Source organism: Sus scrofa, chromosome 11 (assembly GCF_000003025.6).
Source record: "Sus scrofa isolate TJ Tabasco breed Duroc chromosome 11, Sscrofa11.1, whole genome shotgun sequence".
NCBI lineage: Eukaryota > Metazoa > Chordata > Mammalia > Artiodactyla > Suidae > Sus > Sus scrofa.
Window position 1 is genome coordinate 77,502,230 of NC_010453.5, and position 20,758 is coordinate 77,522,987.

General features: G+C 58.7%; 1 protein-coding gene across 13 annotated transcripts in view; it reads left to right on the forward strand.

The window, feature by feature from the left end:
* ARHGEF7 (Rho guanine nucleotide exchange factor 7) overlaps positions 1-20,758 on the forward strand; it is a 103,650-nt gene that overhangs the window by 74,878 nt on the left and 8,014 nt on the right. For 7 of the 13 annotated variants that reach the window (XM_021065922.1, XM_021065923.1, XM_021065929.1 and 4 more), the window contains 11 exons: positions 1,256-1,378; positions 3,933-4,071; positions 4,685-4,744; positions 5,431-5,577; positions 7,944-8,030; positions 10,126-10,204; positions 10,412-10,551; positions 12,693-12,917; positions 13,361-13,454; positions 15,199-15,288; positions 17,882-18,058. In XM_021065922.1, coding sequence (XP_020921581.1) covers positions 1,256-1,378; positions 3,933-4,071; positions 4,685-4,744; positions 5,431-5,577; positions 7,944-8,030; positions 10,126-10,204; positions 10,412-10,551; positions 12,693-12,917; positions 13,361-13,454; positions 15,199-15,288; positions 17,882-18,058 — 1,361 coding nt within the window. Of the gene's footprint in view, positions 1-1,255; positions 1,379-3,932; positions 4,072-4,684; positions 4,745-5,430; positions 5,578-7,943; positions 8,031-10,125; positions 10,205-10,411; positions 10,552-12,692; positions 12,918-13,360; positions 13,455-15,198; positions 15,289-17,881; positions 20,470-20,758 lie in introns of those variants that run through there. The other 6 variants (XM_021065924.1, XM_021065934.1, XM_021065933.1 and 3 more) reach the window with 3 other exon arrangements.

The following is a 20,758-nucleotide window of genomic DNA, read 5'->3' on the forward strand; positions in this document are numbered from 1 at the left end:
AGCTTTCCTTGCCTTTGCTTCTCGTGTTTCTGAACCTGGAAGGCTTTTCCTGGCGCGGGTCTGCTGGCCTGGCCTCCTGATGTTGTCTTTCTGCCCCGTTAGGCTGGAGGGTTCCGGAACTTCATTTTCCCGTTTCCCAGTGGCGGATGTGCTGTCATTTTAGTTTCCGGAAACTCTTTAATTTCCGTCCTGAGTGTTCTTCAAAGCATCATTTCTGTGTTTTAAATGGATGGAGCACCTTCTGTTACTTCTCTCAGGGTCAGTTGCAGTTCTGTGAGTGGTTTTCTGCCCCAAGAGTAACTGCTCCATTCTTTCCCCTAAAATCCCCCTCTTGTTCTTTGTCATCCTGTTGTTTTTCCAGAAGCATTTGGTGATCTGTACGTCGTCTTCCACTTTGGATGGCGCCCTGAGCGCTGAGGGGCAGTGCTGGCCGCTGTTTTGCTGGCCACCGCGGTGTTCCTGGTTCTTGGTTACAGTCTCTCTGGGTCACCTTCCCCAGGGAGAGGAGCCCTTCGGCTTTCCTGCCCTGAAGCACCCGCTCCTCCCGGAGTGCCGGGCTCTTGCCGGGGGTGGGGTGGGGGGTGGCTGGGCCCTCTCCCGCCCCTTTTCAGTGCGAGACCCCTGCTGCAGTCCCTGCAGCGACCTCGAGGTGAGCAGAGGTGAGAGCACCTGCTGCCCAGGGGCCTCCCTGCTGGGCGTGGCCTGGGCCCCGGGTCCGAGCTGCCTGCCGAGTCGGACTCTGCGCCACCTGCTTCTCAGCTTCCGGAGTTGGTGCTCGTCGTCGTCCTCTCTTTTTCGTCTTTTCGGTCCTTCTGGAAGAAAGGACCGCAATCGCTGGTTAGAGTGGGATTGGCAGGAGAGGAGGGCCTCCGGGCCGCTCTGGCTCCAGGGCCCCCACCCCCGGAAGGGAGAGCCGGTGGTTGTGTTTGGTCAAGTCCCTGTCTGGATGCCATGTGTCCTGTCTCTCCTTACGCTGCAAAACGGGAGGCTTCCTGGCGTCTGCTTTTCTCCTGCCCAAGGAGGCCTGGACCCGTGCACAGGCCCTGGCGTCTGGACGTGGGAGGAAAGGACGGCTTAGCTCACTGCCTTGTGGCGGAGCGGCTTCCGAGGCCACCACCCCGCTGGCGCCGGTATAGGAGCAGGTCGGGGCCCGTGCATGTCGTCCTGCAGGGTGCACAGGGCCCTGCCGACTCCCGTTTCTGTCGGCACTGGTCCTGGGACTCAGGACGGCTCCCCTCGTGTCACCTGTCTGCAGGGTGCCCGAGGCCCAGCAGAGAGTCGGAGGCTGCTTCCTAAGCCTGATGCCGCAGATGAAGACCCTGTACCTGGCGTATTGTGCCAACCACCCGTCTGCAGTGAGCGTCCTCACCCAGCACAGGTGCGTCCGGGGCACTTGCGGGGGCGGGGGAGGGGGATGCATCTGGGGCCCCCTCCCCCAGAGCAGCTCTTTCTGTAGTCGTACCTGAATCGCAGGGCTAATGTCCACTTGTTTATTCAACACTGACCCTCGAAATGCGTGCCCGGGAACTACCGCTAAGAAGTCTCAGAAGTCACTCGTGTAATGGACGGTGGCCGAAGGGGCCGGGCTGGCAGGTGACGCCTCCGCGTGGGGCGGACCTGGGTCTACAGAAGCATAGGCGTCCCTGCCCAGTGGGGACTGGGTTTTGTAGGGAAACAGGAAGTGGGAGACGGTTAGCGTTTGCTTTTCCACCTGAAGCAGGAGTAAGCCGAGGAGACCGAGTACAGGTGGTTCCCTGGGGTGGGGGGCCTGGGGGGGCCTGGGGGCCTGGAGGGGCCTCGGCCCTCAGCCAGCGCGGAGGCTCCACTTCCGAGGGCACGCTTTGGGAGTAAGTGTTTCGGGAAGATTCTTACGGTTTCTTTTGAAAACGGCAGTTGACAAGTTTTTTAACCCATAAATGGAAAGATTGTGTCAGTGGCATCGAGGTGAATGCCTGCTGGGAGGGCCTTGGGGACAACCCCCCCCCCCCAGTCTTCTGCCTGTTGGCCCCGGGGGCTGTGGGCGGGAAGCAGGACGTGGGCAGAGCGCCTGGCGCCGCCCCTTCTTCCCTCCGTATCGGCCCGCCTCATTCTCTCGATTTCCCGCGGGCTTAAGAGCGGAAGGATTCTAATCTCTTTCGTCGGGTGCGGTGGAGGCCCAGCCCCTGGGTGCAGCGAGCCTGGCCGGGTGCAGCGCGGCGGGGAGCCGAGGACCAATATGCCTGCCATTGCCCTCCCGCCCCAGGGGCGGCAGGGAGGCGGGGAAGCAGGGGCAGCGGGGCAGCAGGGGCTGTCGGGGCACCTGGCCGCGCTGGGGGGTGGGCACGCGAGCGAGGGGCGGGGAAGACGCTCTCGGAGTGCTGGCACGGCCGCCGAGATGCGGGCGAGCGGGTGGCAGGCGCGCCTCAGGCCGCCGGCGCCCTCCTCTCTCCTCACCCTGTTTTGGTCGGAGGTGGATCCTCGCGGGGGGCTGGGCAGTTGGGGGGACTGATTCTAACCAGACATGGGCCTCATGGGTGCGAGGCTCTGTCCCAAAGGTGGCATTTAAAGTTCCCTGGAAAGTTGTTTCCCAAGCTGTGCCCTTCACCCGCGTCTCTGCTGCTACTTAACGCCCGCTTGTGTCGCAGCTGAACCTCAGCTTGTGTCTCTGCGTGGGGCCCTCTGCCCTCCCTGAGCCGTGTCCCCAGCGCCCTGGCAGTGTGAGCCCAGAGACGGAGCTGTGGCAGCGGGATGCGTGCCCTGAGCCCCCTGGGCTCTGCAGGTCAGACCCGCGGCCGCAGCGCAGGCGTGGAATCGAGAGCGGGCTCCTGGGGGGCTCGTGGCCCGTCAGCCTTCACTTCGCCTCCTGGGATCTTAGCTTGTAACCGCTACCTTGTGGAGGTCTTAGAGCTGCCACGCTTAGGGCGAGATTAATCTGGGTGTGTTTTTCTTTCTTGAATATTACTTTTGAAGGATTGATTTAAAGTAGCATTTTGATTTTAAAGTCTTATCTGCGGTCTTAACGTTGCTTGCGTTGTGGTGGTTTGAGTTCTGAGTGTGAATCTTGAGAAGGTACATTCAGAACCACTGGTTCTGTTGCGTCAGCTGGTTGGGACCTTTTGCATTATCTTGTGACAGCAGCCAGCATTAGGGCGCGGCTGCCTGTGTTGAACGGGTTCTGGGTTCGTGACTTCCGCTGTGGTGTGACTTTTGTTTTCTCCGGTGCTTTAATTGCCACGCTTTTCCTGGCTGCCTGATAGTCCCCTGAGCGCCTGTGGCCACTTTGCAGCCCACAGTGTCCTTTCAGTAAATGAGGGGACAGCTGAGTAAGGATTTCCAGCATCAGTAGAAATTAAGCTGAAAGAGCCTTTGTTTGTCAAAAAAACAAGTCATAACGTGTCGGGGACAGAGCTTGATCCGCAGCTGTGACCCTGGCCACAGCCGCTGGCCCGGACGGAGCTCCTGGGCGGCAGCGTGCGCGGGGCTGGGGGCTGGGCGGCGGCGATGGGAGCCTCGTCGCGTCTGCCTGTGCCCCCGGCTCCTCATCTGCGTGTGGGGATGACTTTCCGCCTCACTGTTGTGAGCGTGAAACGAAACTGACGTGAACCTGCTCTTGCACGTGGAAAGCCTGAGTCCTTGCGGCTGTGCATGGCTGCGTCGCGCGGCCGTGTCCCCTGCGCTCTGGGGCCTGGGGCCGTCATCCGAGTGTCCCCTCTCGTGCTTCAGCGCCTTCGGGTCCCAGACGCTCGGATTCTGCTCCGGCTCGAAGAAGGCAGCTCACACGGGGACACGCGCGCGTGAGGGCCTCTCGTGCGTGGGCAGCCGTGCTGTTGCTGTCCTGCACGTGGCTCTTCTCCTGGGGAGCGGTGGCATGCACCCCGCGTGGTCGTGTTCCGCCGGCCCTTCTGAGCTCTAACCGTGGCCTCTTCTCTCCCGCGGGGCCGCTCTCGGGTCAGCGAGGAGCTGGGCGAGTTCATGGAGATGAAGGGCGCCAGCAGCCCGGGGGTGCTCGTGCTGACCACCGGCCTCAGCAAGCCGTTCATGCGTCTGGACAAGTACCCCGCGCTGCTCAAGGAGCTGGAGAGGCACATGGAGGTAGGGCCGCGCCCCGCCAGCCCCCCACCCCCACCCCTCCCCGGGGAGAGGAGTCCGGGCCAGAACCGGCAGGAGGGCTCTGCCAGCGGCCTGTCACTCAATGTTAAGTCTGAAGTCGTTTTTCCCCTCTCGGCTCTGTCACCCACTGCTGCCGACAGAACAGTTCCTGGTGGCTAGGAAGCATCAGGCTGATGTTTAAATAGCACTGAGCCGTCACTGCAGGAATGTGGGGTGAGCAAGCGAGTAATGATAGTCACGACAGGATGACCGTATTTGCAGGTATCAGGCTGCGGGCTGGCAGAAACGGGGGTTCCGGTTCCGGGCGTGGCTGCGGCGAGGCGAGCTGCCTCCCAGAGGGCAGCGTCCGGCCTGCTGGGGCCGGAGCGGCAGAGGCTGGACCAGCAGCCAGGCGGTGCGCTGGCCTCCTGCAGGGTGGGGTCCAAGTGACTGTCCACCCGCTCCCTGACGCCCTTGAAGCCGGAGGAGCAGCACGCTGCTGCTGGGGAGAGTAGGGCAGTGCCAGGGTCAAAACTGTGAGCCCGTCTGCAGAGAGTGCCTTTCTAAGGCAGCACTTTTCCTTATGAAGCTAATAGTGTGTTTCTTTTCCTCAAAGGATTATCATCCAGACAGACAAGATATTCAGAAATCCATGACCGCCTTCAAAAACCTCTCAGTAAGTGACTGAGCCCCATTCTGATTCTTTTTCCAGTCAGACACTTTACGGCAAATGAATGCAGAGAAGTTGTTTAAGCTGGGTCATAAAAAAACTGCTTGTGAATTCTGCTCTGGGTTCACTCTGATGACTAAAAATACAAGCGTAGTCGCTGCTCCATGGCCGGTAAACTCTCAGCCTTTGCTGGAACGTGGGTACCAGAAAAATGAGAATTATTTAAATTTTTTGAAAGGTACCTACCACATAATGCTGTAGCTACTTAAAATGACTTAGAACGCATGTTGAACCTCTTTCCACGGTGTCTTTCGGGACAAAGCGTGAGAGGGAATCCTGGCGCTTCTTTCTGTCTGCTGTCATGGGGTCTTGCCGACTGTTGCTGGAACGTGTCCCCTTTTTTATATCACGAGTGGTGCTTTTCCCTCTCGGTCTCTTTCACTAGGAAGATGGGAAGATGTTTTTCGTGTGCAGGTCACAGTTCTTCTGAGAGGGCCGGGTTTGCTCTGCTTTTCTAAAACAGTCTTGTCGTCTCGGAGCGGTCGTGGGTCTCTCTTGCCCTGACTCCGCACGTGGGAGTTCACGGTCACTCTGCGCAGGGCTGGGCTGTCCTGGGACGCGAGATGCACAGCGTGACAGCAGGATTCGGCTCTGGCCTGCCGTCCCCTGGCACAGCGTTCTGTGTTTCTCAGGCCCAGTGTCAGGAAGTACGGAAAAGGAAGGAGCTGGAGCTGCAGATCCTGACGGAAGCCATCCGGAGCTGGGAGGGGGACGACATCAAGACCCTGGGGCACGTCATTCACATGTCCCAGGTCCTGATTCAGTGCGCCGGCAGCGAGGTGAGCCCCGGAGGCCGGGTGAGCCCCGGAGGCCAGGTGAGCCCCGGAGGCCAGGTGAGCCCCGGAGGCCGGGTGAGCCCCGGCAGCGAGGTGAGCCCCGGAGGCCGGGTGAGCCCCGGCGGCCGGGTGAGCCCCGGCAGCGAGGTGAGCCCCGGAGGCCGGGTGAGCCCCGGGAGCGAGGTGAGCCCCGGAGGCCAGGTGAGCCCCGGAGGCCAGGTGAGCCCCGGCAGCGGGGTGAGCCCCGGCAGCGAGGTGAGCCCCGGAAGCCGGGTGAGCCCCGGAGGCCAGGTGAGCCCCGGCAGCGGGGTGAGCCCCGGCAGCGAGGTGAGCCCCGGAGGCCAGGTGAGCCCCGGCAGCGGGGTGAGCCCCGGCAGCGAGGTGAGCCCCGGAGGCCAGGTGAGCCCCGGAGGCCAGGTGAGCCCCGGAAGCCGGGTGAGCCCCGGAGGCCAGGTGAGCCCCGGCAGCGGGGTGAGCCCCGGCAGCGAGGTGAGCCCCGGAGGCCAGGTGAGCCCCGGCAGCCGGGTGAGCCCCGGCAGCCGGGTGAGCCGCAGGCCCGGGCTGCTGGCCCAGCCTCGCTCTCACTCCAGCGTCTGCCTTGTGCTCTGCAGCCATTCGATTTCCTGGGACAGAGGTCGAGTTGAGAGCTGCGTGCAGCTTGCATTAAATTTGTTTTCTAAGTGCTTTCTAGGGCGCCTCGGCCACAGCCGTCAAGATCGTGAATCCTGTAGAATGTCAGGCTTTCACGATCCTGTGATACACAGTTTTAAAGGAACGCCAGACGATGATAGCATTTCATGGGCCGCTGTCCTGTATCGGAATTGGCTGTCTGCCCTTTATCTTTGCCGCCTGTAAAAGCGGCTTCCTGCGCTGGGAGAGGCTCAGCTGGTCGGGACCACGTGACCTGTTTAGACCCGGCCACGATGAGCCACACTCAGCCTCTCCAGCTGAAAGGGTGCCCAGGCAGGCCTGCAGTCCGAGGCTCCCTCGTTAGGAGGCCCGCTTGGCAGGCGTCTGCCGCAGGGGCACGTCTGCCCGGCAGGAGCTGCTCCCGGCGCCGACATTGCGGGGAGCCTGCCGTCTCCGTGGTTTAGATCATCACACTTTGCCGTGACGGAGCCTGATGGGCGCTCGATTTGGGGAATCACGGTTGTCTTAGGGGTTTGGTCTAAGTGAGAGATGAAGCCAGACTTTTAGGACAGCCCCACACAATGAAAATTGAGCAGTCTGTCTCTCTGTTCACAGGAGTTCCGTGTCAGCTGGGTCCCTAAACAAGTGCCTCTTTTTGAATTTTACTTTCCCTTTGTGAAAAATAAAGTGACCAAAATATGCTGGTGACCCATTATCAAATGTGAGACTCTCAGGACAGCAAGAAAGCTGACCCTTAGGCTCACCACGCCTGTTCCTCCTGCCTGTCGGAACTGGACTTGGTACCACAGGAAAGGCTGACTTTCGAGTCTGCCTCATTGATCAAAAACCCCAGATCTTTCCAGAAACGTTTTTTACATCCTATACTTTTAAACCATTTTAAAAACGTATGGTATCGTTGCCCGGAGTGCTTTCTTTGCGAAATAATTCTGCAAAGCACCGGCGGACGGCGCTCACAGAGTGACTTGGGTGACGGCCACGCTGCAGAGCCTCGTCGGGGTGAGGCTCTGGGCCACTGGGCTTCCCAGGGCCTGTGCTGAGAGCAGCCTCCAGCGCTTCTTCAGCTGCGGCAGCCTCTTCTCCAAGGCCTCTGCCTGCAGCCCTGCCCGCCTCCCGCCGGCGTCCCTCTGTGGGCGGCGTCTCACGGCCGCTCTGGCAGTGCTGCCTGCCTTTCTGGATTCTTGGACCTGTTTGTCCTTGACTTGTGGTCTTGCCTGTTGCATCCTTGAAGCAAGTGATTTTTAACCCATAGATCATGCTCTTAGGTCTTCCGTGTGAATTGGGACAGATGGAAACACCATGGGGTTGACGCGTCTGGGTTCTAGGCGGGTGCCGGGACCTGTCGATGGACGGGAATCCATTCGGCGTTCTGTCCTGCCCTCCTTCAGCTTGCGGGCTCCACCTGGCCACCCACTCCCACAAAAACTTTACGAGATCTTTTCCTCCATTTTCTGGCAACCACAGATGAAAAACTTCAGCCTAGTTGAGAGTTAACGGCAGAGCCAAACTCCTTAACCAGATTTTATAAGAAGGTGTCACATGGACTACTTGTGAGTCTGAGAATACAGCCTTAGTTTTCGTTTAATTTATCTATTGCACTTGGCAGAGCGGAGTATCTAAACAGGAAGTATGCTGTAGTATTGCATAAGGCCTAATATTTGTCCTCACATTTGTAAACATGCATTTTTAAAGAGTTACTTGAATTTGTTCTTTTCCACTAGGAAAAGAACGAAAGATACCTTCTGCTCTTCCCAAATATCTTGCTGATGTTGTCTGCCAGTCCTAGGATGAGTGGTTTCATATATCAGGTAAAACACGTTTTAAATTTGTATTTGTTTATTGAGAATCTGAGCAGCATTTCCAGGCTTGCATGTCTGCGTTAACGTCTGCAGGCGTCTGTGTGTGTGTTGTGTGCAGTGTCGTGTGCCCCGCGTCGCCTTCGGGTATGTGCACACGCCCCCACCTGTGTGTCCCCGGGCCTGCAGCGTAGGGCCCTTGTGGTCCCCTGAGCGTGAAGAAGGCAGCGGGCGGAAGTGTGAGGCCCGCCCCGGCCCCACCTGCGGTCCTGGCCGCACGGTGGGCGCTGCAGCGGGCTGGCTTGGCGGGCGGCGCAGCCCAGCTGGCTTGTGAGCCGAGTGCCACCACGAAAGTCATGGGTAGCATTGGTGGCAGCAAGTGACGATTTAGCCCTTTTATTTTTTGTCGTTTTCTCGGGTTTTCTTTGTGGGGATACGGGAGCTGACTGAAGAAGAAAGTGCAGGGAGAGCTTTTCTGCTTGTGACACAGATTGAAAGTGCAGCACCGGGTGCCTGGGCTTCCTCTGTGCGCGTGCTGGTGTCTTCGGCACGGCTCTCTGCCCTGCCTGTGTGGGGATGGAGCTGCCGCCTGTCCGCTCAGGTCTTGGGCCCAGCTGGTCACCAGGTGCTGCCCCATCCCAGGTCGCCCTCTGTGTGTTCTGAGCTGCGTCTCTGCACGCGCAGCACACCGTTTGGGGGGTGCCCGCAAGAGCACCTGCAGGTTCTGAGTCCAGAGTGTCCGAGGCTTGTTTGCACCTGCACAGAAAGCTTAGCTGCCCAACAAGGAGTTGTCAGCACACAGTAATTCCAGGAGGAGCACTTTGAAATCATTAAAGCAGACACGCACGAGCAAGCCCAGAAAAATGACACCTCCTAATTTGTAAGCCTGCTGCTGAGCTGACCTCTGGCTTGAGGGAGCACCTGCTCCGGTCCCGTGCTGGTGGCTCCCACTGTTAGCTGACCTTGGTCCTTTTCTGTCAGCGTCCTCCTGTGTCGTGCTTTACACCCCAGGAGGCAGGGCGGGGCCTGCTTTGGCCTGCAGAGCGTGCCCTGGGGGCCCTTTCCCACCTGCGCGGGTTCCCGGGGGTCTCCCAGTGCTGTGACCCCCATCCGCCGTGCGGTCAGTGTCCATTTCTGCCCTGTTCTCCGGTCTCTGTTGGGCGGGACTCAGTCCCACAGCTCTGTTTCCTTAGGGCTTCTCTGAGCTCTCGGTCCCCCTGTGGCTTAGGACCCTGGGCAGGCATGCGCAGTGTCCGTCCTGATGAGGGGCCTGCGTGGGGCTGCCCCGTTGGCCCCGGGTGGGATGGTCCTTTGCCTGGAGGGAGGGGACCACTTCATGCACTGAGAGGTGTTGGGCGGCACCTCTGGTCCCCGCGCCCCCCTGCCCCGCTAACAGGAGCCCGCAGTCCACCTGCTGGGAGGCCTGCGGGGCGGCTCGGCTCAGCCCTGGTAGACCTCCCGGCGCTTGCTTGGCCCCACGTCCGCCTTTGTGTTGTCTCACCTGTCATGGCCCCTCTGCAGCCGTCTCTGGCCTCCGTGGACGTTCCCACCCCTCGCCAGCCCGGTGCTTTCAGGGTAGACGGGTTGGCTGCTGGTTTCTGTGCCATGTGCAGTGCTCGGCACGACTGTTGCCTTCCGGTCTGGTGGACGGCCGTGGGTAACGGGTGGACTTTTCCTCTCGTTCCGCTTTGTCTCCTGTTTTGCCTGCAGACGTGGCACTTGCTGGGCATCTCAGTGCACATCTGAGCTTCCTTTCGATAAACAGCATCATTGAGAATAGCTGCCAGAGACTCTGGTTCCTTCTTTTTTATCACGATGTGTACTGCCCTTGTGTCCTGATGTGTGTGTGTACAGCAGCTCATGAGGTGAACCTGTTTCGTTCTGGTTTGCTGCCCTGCGCCTTTTCGCCAGCTCATTTCATGATCACGCCATTACGATTTCTTACTTGACATGGAGGTTTTTGTGTTATACATGATCTAAGCGTTTTTGCTCTGCGAAGATAGTTTTTCTGCCGTTTCTAAAAGCATTTAATATTTCCTTTATTAGCTGTACCTTCTTTACTAGAAAAGCACTAATTGTTTTTTTTTTGTGGGGGGGTCTTTTTTAGGGAAAGCTACCAACGACAGGAATGACAATCACAAAGCTTGAGGACAGTGAAAATCATAGAAATGCATTTGAAATATCAGGTGATAGGCACAGACGTTGCGGATGCATCTGTCATGGTGATGAGGGCAGCTCCTCTCTGGGCCTCTCGCTGCCCCTTCCGCGGGCCGAGCAGAAACCCTGCTGACCCTCTGTGGGGGTGCGCGCACGCGTGTGTGTGTGTGTGCGTGTGCGTGTGCGCGCGTGCGTGCTCTGCCAGCTTTCTCGTGTCAGCCTGTGTCTCTCTCCAGGGAGCATGATCGAGCGGATCCTGGTGTCGTGCAGTAACCAGCAGGACCTGCACGAGTGGGTGGACCATCTGCAGAAGCAGACGAAGGTCACGTCCGCGGGGAACCCCACCATTAAGCCTCACTCCGTGCCGTCTCACACCGTAAGGGCTCCCGCGCCTCTGCCCCCACAGCCTGGGTCGGCCTCTCGCGTTCAGTGGCCTGCAAGTGGCCGAGCGCTTTCAGGCTCGGTCGGCATCTAGATCAGGAGAGCAAATAGTGCCTGTGAGACGGCCTGGTTGTGCTTCCTCGCGTGCCTGTGCACACACGCGCGCAAGCACACACGAGTTCGCGGCACCCAGACAGGAAGCTGCCTCTGCCCAAAGTGAGCTTCGCAGACGAACTTAGGGGGTTTCAACCAAAACCCTGGGATCCACTGGTCCCTGGGGGGCTTTTTGAGAGTTTTAATTGTATTTATTAAATTTCATCAGAAAAACCCCAAAACAAATATTTACGGGGATGAAGAGGACCAGAATCATGTTGAAGGCATTAAGATGTAATTTTTGACGCATTGCTTTGGTTTTAAGACATCTGTATGTTCTACTTAGAAAAGCCCAACAGCTCCTTAACTTTGCGGGTGGTGGAACGTTTCAGGCTACATGAGCACCAGGGCGTCCGTGTGCAGAACGTCTCTGTGCTGGCGTTTCCTGGGTGCGACACCGGCCTCTCTGGCAGACCGTGTCGACGAACCAGGCACCCTTCTTGCACGTGGCTCAGGACCACGGAGCATTCCCGCTGGCGGGCTCTCCTGCCGCCCTTGCAGTTGGTTAGGCTCTCTGCTGGGACGCGTCCACCACGCAGTCCGCATCCATGGTCGCCGCCCTCACCGGTGAAGTTTTAGCTCCGGGTGGCGGCCGTGGCGTAGCGTGCTGGTCACAGGTGCAGCGCAGAACTCGAGAAATTTTACTCAATTTCTCTCAACAGTTTTGGCGGTAAACTACTCATTTGCTTCAGGTGATGTTTGATTTTGGATGGCTGCGCCGCGTATCACTTTTCCATACTTAGAACAAATGCGAAAGCTGCTCAGCTGTCACGGGACTAGATTTGTCCTGAGGCCGTGCCGTGTCCGTGTGTGTGTGTGTGTGTGTGTGTGTGTGTATATAAGGAGGAAAGGGACGTGCCCTCTCACCCCGATTGTCTGGGACAGCCTGAAGTGAGCCTTTGCAAAGGCTTGTGTCCGGTTCCACGTGGCTCTGTGTCTGGACCCTGGCCTCCCCTGTCCCTTTTCCCATCACCCGGTGCCAGGGGAGCAGAAGCCGCCACTGCTTGGCGTCGATGTGTTGTGTGTCGTTCTCGGGGGTTCTTGTCGGGCTTTGTGTCCTGTCCCTGTGGCCTGGCGGTGTCCAGCTGGAAGAGCACCCATTTCCGTAGCAGGAAGGGCTCCTCTGCGGACCTTTCAGGTAAGGAGAGAACAGGACGCTGTCCCTTCTGTGGCCTTGTTGCTGGACAGGACGTGGTGCAAAGTGGTTCTGTCACAAGACAGACAGTATTTCGGGCTGTTTGGGCAACAGGGTCTCTGTGACAGTTGTAGCCTGCTCTCGTCACGCAAAAGCAGCCAGTGGTAGGACTAGGCCTGTGTCTCAGGAAGTTGGTTTCCCTGATTTTATGGCTGTATCTATGGCATGTGGAAGTTCTTGGGCCAGGGATTGAATCCGAGCCACAGCTGCAGTAATGCCCGATCCTTTAACCCCCTGTGCCCAGCAGGGGTCGAAGCTGCCGCCTCGAGCCTCTGCATTTGGAGGAACCCGCTGGGCCGTGGTGGGGATTTCAGGAATTTTCTTTGTTTTTTTTTTTTTTTTTACAAACACGGGGATCGGTCCCTAGTTTGGCCGAGCCCGGGATCAGCAGGCAGTGAGCAGTACAGGGCCGCGTGTTGCCTTCCTCATCACCACGCTGCCCGCGCAGGGGACGCCTCCTTTTGTAAGACTCGGGCATCTCTACCAAACGGAGTGCCTTTTCGCAAATGTGACTCGGTGGCGATTAAAGGTGGTGGGTGGCCTGTCTGGGTCTGGCCCCCCAGCATCCTGCTGTTCGTGACCCAAGCTCGGCCGTGACCTGAAGCAGGGCCAGGGGCACCGGCTCCCCGCTTGGCCCAGGTGGCCCAGGAACGGAGTGCCCGGAGGTTGGGCGAGGTGCTCGGGATGCGGGGTTACCTCCCTGGGACGGTTTGAGCGGAGCGAACATGCCGGGCGGGGGTCCTCTGACGGTGACCGGTGTGTCTGCTCTCCCCGCCCTGTCCTCGCAGCTCCCCTCCCACTCCATCACCCCGTCCAGCAAGCACGCAGACAGCAAGCCGGCGCCGCTGACCCCCACCTACCACACGCTGCCCCACCCCTCCCACCACGGCACCCCGCACACCACCATCAACTGGGGGCCCCTGGAGCCTCCGAAGACCCCCAAGCCGTGGAGCCTGAGCTGCCTGCGCCCCGCGCCGCCGCTGCGGCCCTCGGCTGCGCTCTGCTACAAGGAGGTGAGCTCCGCCTCGGCCGCGCGTCCGCCCAGGGAATCCCCGTGTTTCTGCCGCGACTTGAAAGATAGATGAGCTGCTTGGGGCCTGTGAGGGGTCTGCCTTCGTTCTTGTTCCTGCTCCGAGGTGCGGGGCCCGCTCCGTGCCCCTGGCGGAGGGGCCGTGTCTGTGCCCACAGGGCCAAGCTCAGTGCCCACTGCCTGGAGGCCAGGGAGCACTCCGCTGGGTGTGGCCACGAGCTGGCGGGTCCAGGGGACCGGACAGCTTTTCTCTGTTCGTTTTAAATGAACGCCTAGCGGCCGACAGAGGAAAATCAGGAGTGGGGGGAGGGGCGCTGCCCACCGGCCGAGTGCCCACCAGCTCACGGCGTCACGGCAGCACCGCGCCTCTGCCCGCGGGCCTCCCCCTGCAGGGCTTGCTCAGCACGTCCTCCCCCTTCTCCCCAGGATCTTAGCAAGAGTCCCAAGACCATGAAGAAGCTGCTCCCTAAGCGCAAGCCCGAGCGGAAGCCTTCGGACGAGGAGTTCGCGCTGAGGAAGAGTGAGTGCGGGCGAGGGCCCGGGCCGGCAGGCACGGCGTGGGGACGGGGTGGCGGCTTCCTGGAGTCTCGGGCGGCAGTCAGCGCCCAAGCCACAGGGCCAGCGATGGACGCTGCCGTACCGACCCCACAGCCCCCGTGTGCCGCAGAGCCCAGGCCGGGTTGGGACCCCGTGGCCGGGGGCCCTGCTGTGGGGCCGGCCTGAGCGCCCCCGTGCCAACTTGCGAGGAGCCAGAGGCAGCCTGGCCTTTAGGCCCCGGCCTCTCGGCCTCCCACACAGAAGATGCTGGCTGGACCATGTGGGACCAAATAGAGTCATTTCTTGGTGCTGACGCCTACCTCTGGGCAGTGTTGGGCCTGCCCCGTGTGTGTGTGTCCTACCGTGGCAGATGGTGTGGAGGTTGTTGGCACAGCTTATAAACACTTCGGCCTTCCATCCTTCCTGCGTTGTTTTTTCAAAATGTATAGGTAGGATCTCAGAGAAGGGGAAAGCCTAGTGAACAGAAAACAGAGTGTAAGCCCCGACGGTGTGAGGTGTGCTGGGCCTGAGGGTCTGAGCCTGTACACGCCTGTGACCTCGCGGGCCGGTGGAGCCAGGCTGGGGGAACCCACGGTTTACGGTGGAGCCGTCGCACACGTCCTGGATCGCGTCCAGCAGGACTTTCCCGACGAGAGGAAGTGCTGCTGCTGACGCCTTAGCCCCCTTGGTCAGGTGGCCCTTCCAGGGGTCACTCCTCCCTCCCAGATGAGGCTGGAGGGGACTTTTCCATTCCGGATTCGCTCGTGCTCCTGAGGACGCGCGTGCGTTCTCGTCTTCGTCAGGGGATGTGTGAGAACAGGAGTTTTAATTTTTTTTTTGGTCTTTTTGTCTTTGTTGTTGTTGTTGTTGTTGTTGCTATTTCTTGGGCCGCTCCCGCGGCATATGGAGGTTCCCAGGCTAGGGGTCGAATCGGAGCTGTAGCCACCGGCCTACGCCAGAGCCACAGCAACGGGGGATCCGAGCCGAGTCTGCAACCTGCACCACAGCTCACGGCAACGCCGGATCGTTAACCCACTGAGCAAGGGCAGCGACCGAACCCGCAACCTCATGGTTTCTTGTCGGATTCGTTAACCACTGCGCCACAACGGGAACTCCAGAACAGGAGTTTTAATTTTCACTTCTTTTCTTGTGAGAATGAGCATTTTTCTTTCCTACTGTGTCCTCTTGTGAATGGTTTGTTCCTGTTTCGTGCCTTTTTTCACTGTCAGGATAGGGCATCCTGTGCCTTGGGGGTGAGTGAGGCAGCTCATGTGTATTTAGCGTAGGAACGCTTTGCCAGATAGGTTGCAGATAAAAAATACGTAGAACAGGAGCTCCCGTTGTGGTGCAGCGGGAGCAAATCTGACAGGTGTCCATGAGGATGCAGGTGCGGCTCCTGGCCCTGCCTAGTGGGTCGGGGATCTGGTGGTAGTGTGAGCTGTGGTGCAGGTCGCACATGCGGCTCAGACCTAGTGTGGCTGTGGCTGTGGTGTAGGCCGGCAGCCACAGCTCCAACTCTGCCCCTAGCCGGGACCCTCCATATGTGCGGGTGTGGCCCTAAAAAGACAACACAACAGCAGAAACAAACAAAAGTCCTTTAGGATGTAACTGTTTTGTGACTATTGGAAAACACCTGTAAGCTGTCCCTGTCATTGGTTAATGATCCGCATTCCTGGGTTACCTGTGCTGGTTGTTTCTGGCCGGTGACGTGTCGTGTGTCCTTGCAGGCACGGCTGCGCTGGAGGAGGACGCCCAGATCCTGAAGGTCATTGAGGCTTACTGCACCAGCGCCAAGACGCGCCAGACGCTCAACTCGAGTGAGTGCCCAGGGACGGCCGGGGCCCCGGACTGGCTCGGCTGAGCAGTCCGTCCCTCATGGGGGCGCATCCTCGGCCAGCACCCCTGCATCGTGGGGATGGGCCTGAGCTGTTCAGTAAAAGAGCTGATTTCTAACAAGCGCTCCACTGGGAAACCTTGAGGTGTAAGGGCCGGCCAGATTTAGAAACCCTGTCAGGCTTAGAAGGCAGTGGGGGGAGTCTGTCAGCTCAGAGTGTGCCGGTGGTGTGTTGGTTTCTGGCTACTTAGAATTGTTGCCAAAAACATAAGCCTAGGCCATTCCTTTTGTGGCTCAGCTGTAACGAACCCAACTACTATCCATGAGGATGCAGATTCGATCCCTGGCCTCGTTCAGTGGGTTAAGGATCTGGTGTTGCCGTGAGCTGTGGTGTGGGTTGCAGATGCGGCTTGGAACTGGCGTTGCTATGACTGTGGTGTAGACCGGCCGCTACAGCTTCAGTTGGCCCATATGCCGCAGGTGCGGCCCTAAAAAGAAAAAAAAAAAGCCTAGAGTAAGTTCTTTTAGCCAACTCCCCCTTTTAAAAATGATTGCATTGAGAAGTTTTTGAGATGGGTACCATTGAATTCACCTGCATCTCACTGGGCGCAGTGTCTTAGGTGAAAAAAGTCTGTATCTGTTGAGTGAACAGTGAGAAGAGGACGCTTTTCTGTTTTAATTTCCCCAGCATTTGGGAGTTGAGCACAGGGTGGCGAGGCCTCAGATGGGGTGTGCATGTGGTTTGTTCAGGAGGAGGCCAGAGCTTCCTTTGCTGGCGCTGGGGGCCCCGGTGTCCCCCTCCCCATCTGGAAACTCGTTTATGGCCAGGAGTTTATGTGTCCACCCGTGATGACGCCCTTGGATGTTCGGTCCGTTCTCTGGTGAGAAAGCCTGTCCCTGGTGACCAGTCCGGGGCAGGAGGACCTGGAAAGGCCTCACCATGGCGTGAGTCTGCAGACGATGGAGTGGTAGTTTTGTGACCGTCCTTGTCATTTAAGACGCGACTGTTCCATGCAGTCACTAAGAGACAGGATGCTGAGTAACAGGCTGGGAAATGTGACCGTGGTTTTTTTCGGTTTTGAATTTGAGACTTTAAAAGAATTACTCCTCTCAACTTCAGCTATTTGAAATGAAATTTTAAGCTGATGGTCGTCTCACAGAGCAGAACGGGTGATGCCAGCGCTGCGTGTGTTTCTTCGTGCAAGAGACGGGGCCCTGGTGTACGCAGGTCTCATCTTGGTGTCTGTGTTGTGTGTCCATTTCTCCTGCTGAAGGAAAGCACTGGCCAGTGCATGCACTTTGGTCTTTAGTCGATCTTATGGGCTGAGCACTCTGGGGCCCCCGAGGGCGTGCAGTTGCAGCTGGCCTCAAACGTGGCCTTCTCAGGGGCAGGTGGGGGAGATGGGTCCTCGGTGCTGGAAAAGGGGGTGGAGCTGAGATGTCTGGAGACGGATCGGGCAGAGGAGCTTTCGGTCTCGGATGTACAGTAAAGACGGCGGATCTGTCTAACCCCAAGTCCACCTCCACTCAGGATGCCAAGAAGGCTTCATCGGGCAGGCGGCTTTGGTAGCGATTCCTTGCTCAAGGATGTAACGGCTTCCTAGACAGTAGGGATTTAGGCGAAGAAATCCGAGTCAGCCGGCTGCTTGCCCTTGTGTGGTTTGGAACAGCTTTACCTCTGAGACCAGGCACAGGAGGAGCCGGTGCTGCTGTGCGGAGCCCACCCAGGTGCCCACCCACTGCTGCCGGGCCAGTGTCACTGCTCACCGTCACCTGCCACATGGGCTCCTCTCTGTTCCCCACGTCCCTCCGCCCTTTTCCTGCCGTAGAGGCGTTACCGTCGCGTCTCCCTTTGTGCTGCGGGGAGTGTCCGTGTCAGGTCGGTGGCGTTGAGCAGATGTGTCCCCTCCCCCCAGTCCCTCACCCTGGCCAAGGGCTGGTGAGCACCCTGGGGCTGGGGATGGGCCCACCCTGCGGCTGGAGGAGCCAGGGGCAGTGGGCCTGTGTCACCCCCATAAGGTAAGTTTGGGACCCCCCCCCCTCTTTAAAATGGCTTCTGCTGATTTGGATGGAGTCTGGCAGAGAGCCTGCTGCAGAAGTAAGTCACAGATTCCTGGGAAGTGTTTTGCACTCGGCGTATCCACAGTGACCCTGTAAATGCTCCCAACCGAGACAGTTTGTTACTCAGCTGTGCAGCAGGCTTGCTCACTGTCACATGTCTTCAGAATGTTCTTGTGGACGTGAGCTTAATTTGTCATAAAACGATGCAGTGAGGGCCTAAGAGCAAGAGTGTCACAAAGAGCAGTTTGGAGATGGTTCGGGGACTTGGGTTGAAATAGTAATTGCTCTCGCTTTACTCTGAGGGTTGTGCTAATTAATGAGCTCGTTATTACAGTCCAGCCATGAATGAGGAGAAATGAATGTTGTTGCATTTTTTAACAATATTTTCTCTTTCCCTTCTCTTCCCATCACCTTTTGCTTTTGTTTTCACGTTTTGGTTGTGGCTCTTCCTGCCGTCCTCCCGCCCCCCCCCGCCTGTCCCCCCCCCCTCCGCCCCCGCCCCCGCCCCGTCGTAGCATGGCAAGGCACTGACCTGATGCATAATCACGTCTTGGCTGATGATGACCAATCAAGTCTAGACTCCTTGGGTCGTCGCAGCAGCCTTTCTCGCTTGGAGCCCTCAGACCTCTCGGAAGACTCTGACTATGACAGTGTATGGACAGCCCATAGTTACAGGATGGGCTCGACCTCTCGTAAGAGCTGCTGCTCATATATCTCTCACCAGAACTAATGCACCTCTGAGCTGTTCTTAACGATGCCTGTTGTACTGCAGCCTGCTTTTCTTAGATGTTTCCTTGCTGTTTCCTGTCTCTTTTATGTGATATTTTAACAACCTGGAGAGCGTTTCTGATGTTTCCCGTTGTACTCTGTGCAGGCCGACTTGCCGTCACCGACTGTGGACGGGAACGGCGGGTGCCCGCGGCCCGGGCCTCCGGGGGGCAGTGCGGGTCTTAGAGCTGCACGTGGTTTGGTTCTATTCTCAGCGTAGCGACTGTCTCGCTCTGTGGATGCAGCTGTATGAGCATGTCTGTGTTTTGTACTGGAACCACACGGGCGTGGGAGCCAGGTGCCAGCCACACGGGGGAGACTCGGCCCCGTACAGGGGTCTAGACGGTGTGTGGGCCAGACACAGCGACCGGTGGGTGAGGCGCGTGAGGAGAAACCTGCCTTCAGGGCCGAGCCCAGTGCAGCCGAGGCCTGAGCCGACTCAGGCCCCGGCTGACCACGAGGGGCCTCTGGTGGTATGGCTGGTGTGGGCTCCGGGCCTGGGCAGAAGCACCCCCGGCCGAGCACGTCCACCCACCACGGATGGGTGTCCCCAGGTCCCCACTTCTCGGCAGGCCAGACGCCCACTCGGCATCACCCCAGACCTTGCTCAGGTGGAGACGTGTCAGGCTGCGTCAGGGCCGCCTCTAAGCTTACCTGAGGGCTGAGGGCACGGCCTGGGTCCCGGCCTGGCCGTCCCCCACCGCCACACCCCCGCCCCTGCTCCCGCCTGTGCTGGGACGCGCTGTCTGTTTCTAGCCACCCGCCACAGTGAAGCCCCGTGCAGCACCTGGTGGCGTGTCCCCCACGTTCCCGGTTGTGACGGGTGTGTGTCCCTGGAGTAAGTCTCCCCTGAGCATGTCTCAGATTTGGGGTTTGCTGGGAGGAGACCTCCCTGCCCTCACCCCCCGAGTTCTGCTTCAGGAAGACCTGCACGTGCCACGTCGTGTTCGGTCGTAGCGCCCGGTCCCCGCTGGGGAGGAGCCCACGGCCATGTGGAGGGCTCCGAGCCAGCGTCCGGGAGCTCCAGGCCGTGGCGATAGGGAGAGCCGTGTCCTCCTGCCCGCGGGGCCGTGTCCTCCGCCACAGCCCACGCTCAGCCCCGCGCTCAGCGTCCTGACCTTGAGCGCCAGGCCCTCCGGGCGCAGCCTCAGCGCCGCGTGCAGGGCGGGCTCAGCAGGGGCGGGGGCCCAGGTGGTAGCTCCCCAACGGCTCGTGCCCTCGGAGGGTTGGAGGGTTCGTGGCTGTGTGTCGACCAGGGTAGACGAGGGTGAGAAAGACGGGCGCCTCGTCCGCAGCCCGGCGCTGACACCAGCCGAGCAGCACATGGGCGTGGAGACACGCCGCCTGCGCGGCTCACGGCCTCGCGCTCGCGCGGTGGCTTCAGGAGCAGTTCGGTTTGAGGTCCTGTCCCGCCCAGTAGGGTTGCAGCTTCTCTGGTAGCTCTCGTTGGCTTGGAGGCCGCGATCCCGGTGCGAGCCTTCCGGGCTGCGCCAGGCCTCCGCGCGCTCGGCGCCCTCCACCTCGTTGCCGCACGGCCGCTGCCCTTGGATGCGCCTCGAGCACCAGGCGCGCTGTCTTTGCGGGCGTCCCGAGGAGACGTGCTCCTCGGTGCTCTGCACCCCAGTTGTGACCTTTTCCCGTAATCCCTTTTAGTCCAGTTGCTGCCTTTTTGACGATGATTTTTGTTGACGCTAAGGTCACTGCAGAGCAACAGCCTGGCAGTTTGTTTGGATGTGTTCTGAGGTCTGGCCCCAGGGGCTCTTGTGACCTGCTGGCAGTATTAGTGCCACCAACTTGCAGACGGTCTTTCTGGGCAGTGGTGACGCACGTCCTAAGACGGTGTTTCTCCTCTTGTGCAACTTGGGCCATGCCGAGGTCGCACCTTACGTTCATGCAGCTCTGTAACATCTGCGTGTGCCGTTGCTAGTATTCTCACGGGAGGTGGAGACGCGGAACTAGAAGGTAGGTGAAAGCCATCACCAGGCCCTCTGCCAACGGCCTAGGCAGTGTTCCCATTGCATTGACATTTGCCACACGTATCTAGGCTATATTAATGACGTGTTTTGCATAAAACTGCTAAAACACAGTGATTTGTAAATAGTGGTGTAAGACCCTGGAAAAACTCGCTATCTTGTTGTGCTTTTTATCTGTGACCGGGAAAGCCATTTTCAGCAGGTGGCTGCTGTCCGAGACGCAGTTGGATGTACATCTGAATGTTGCCTTGTACTGTACAGTGCGCTGTGACTGTTTGTGGTTGCATACGGCAATGAAGTGTTTGTTTTATATAAAAAGACATCTGTTATGTACAGTTGAAATAAATTTTGCATTTGCTAGCCTGTGGCTTTTAATATTTGTTGCCTGGGGGCGGGGAGTAGTGTAGTTTGCAGGTCAACACGGTCGGTTTGCTCTGAATGTCGTAACCTCCAGAGGAGGGCTGGGCAGCAGAGCAGGTTTTAGCTGCCTGACCGCAAAGCTTGCACTTTCATGGGCTGCAGATGTTCTAGGCAGTACAGGATCACTCTTTGTATTTTTATTTCATTTACTTCCTTCTAATTTTTTTTTCTTTTAAATAAGGTTTCAATCACTGGGAGGTTTGTCTTCAGAAAGAGGAGTTCTCTTTTTGG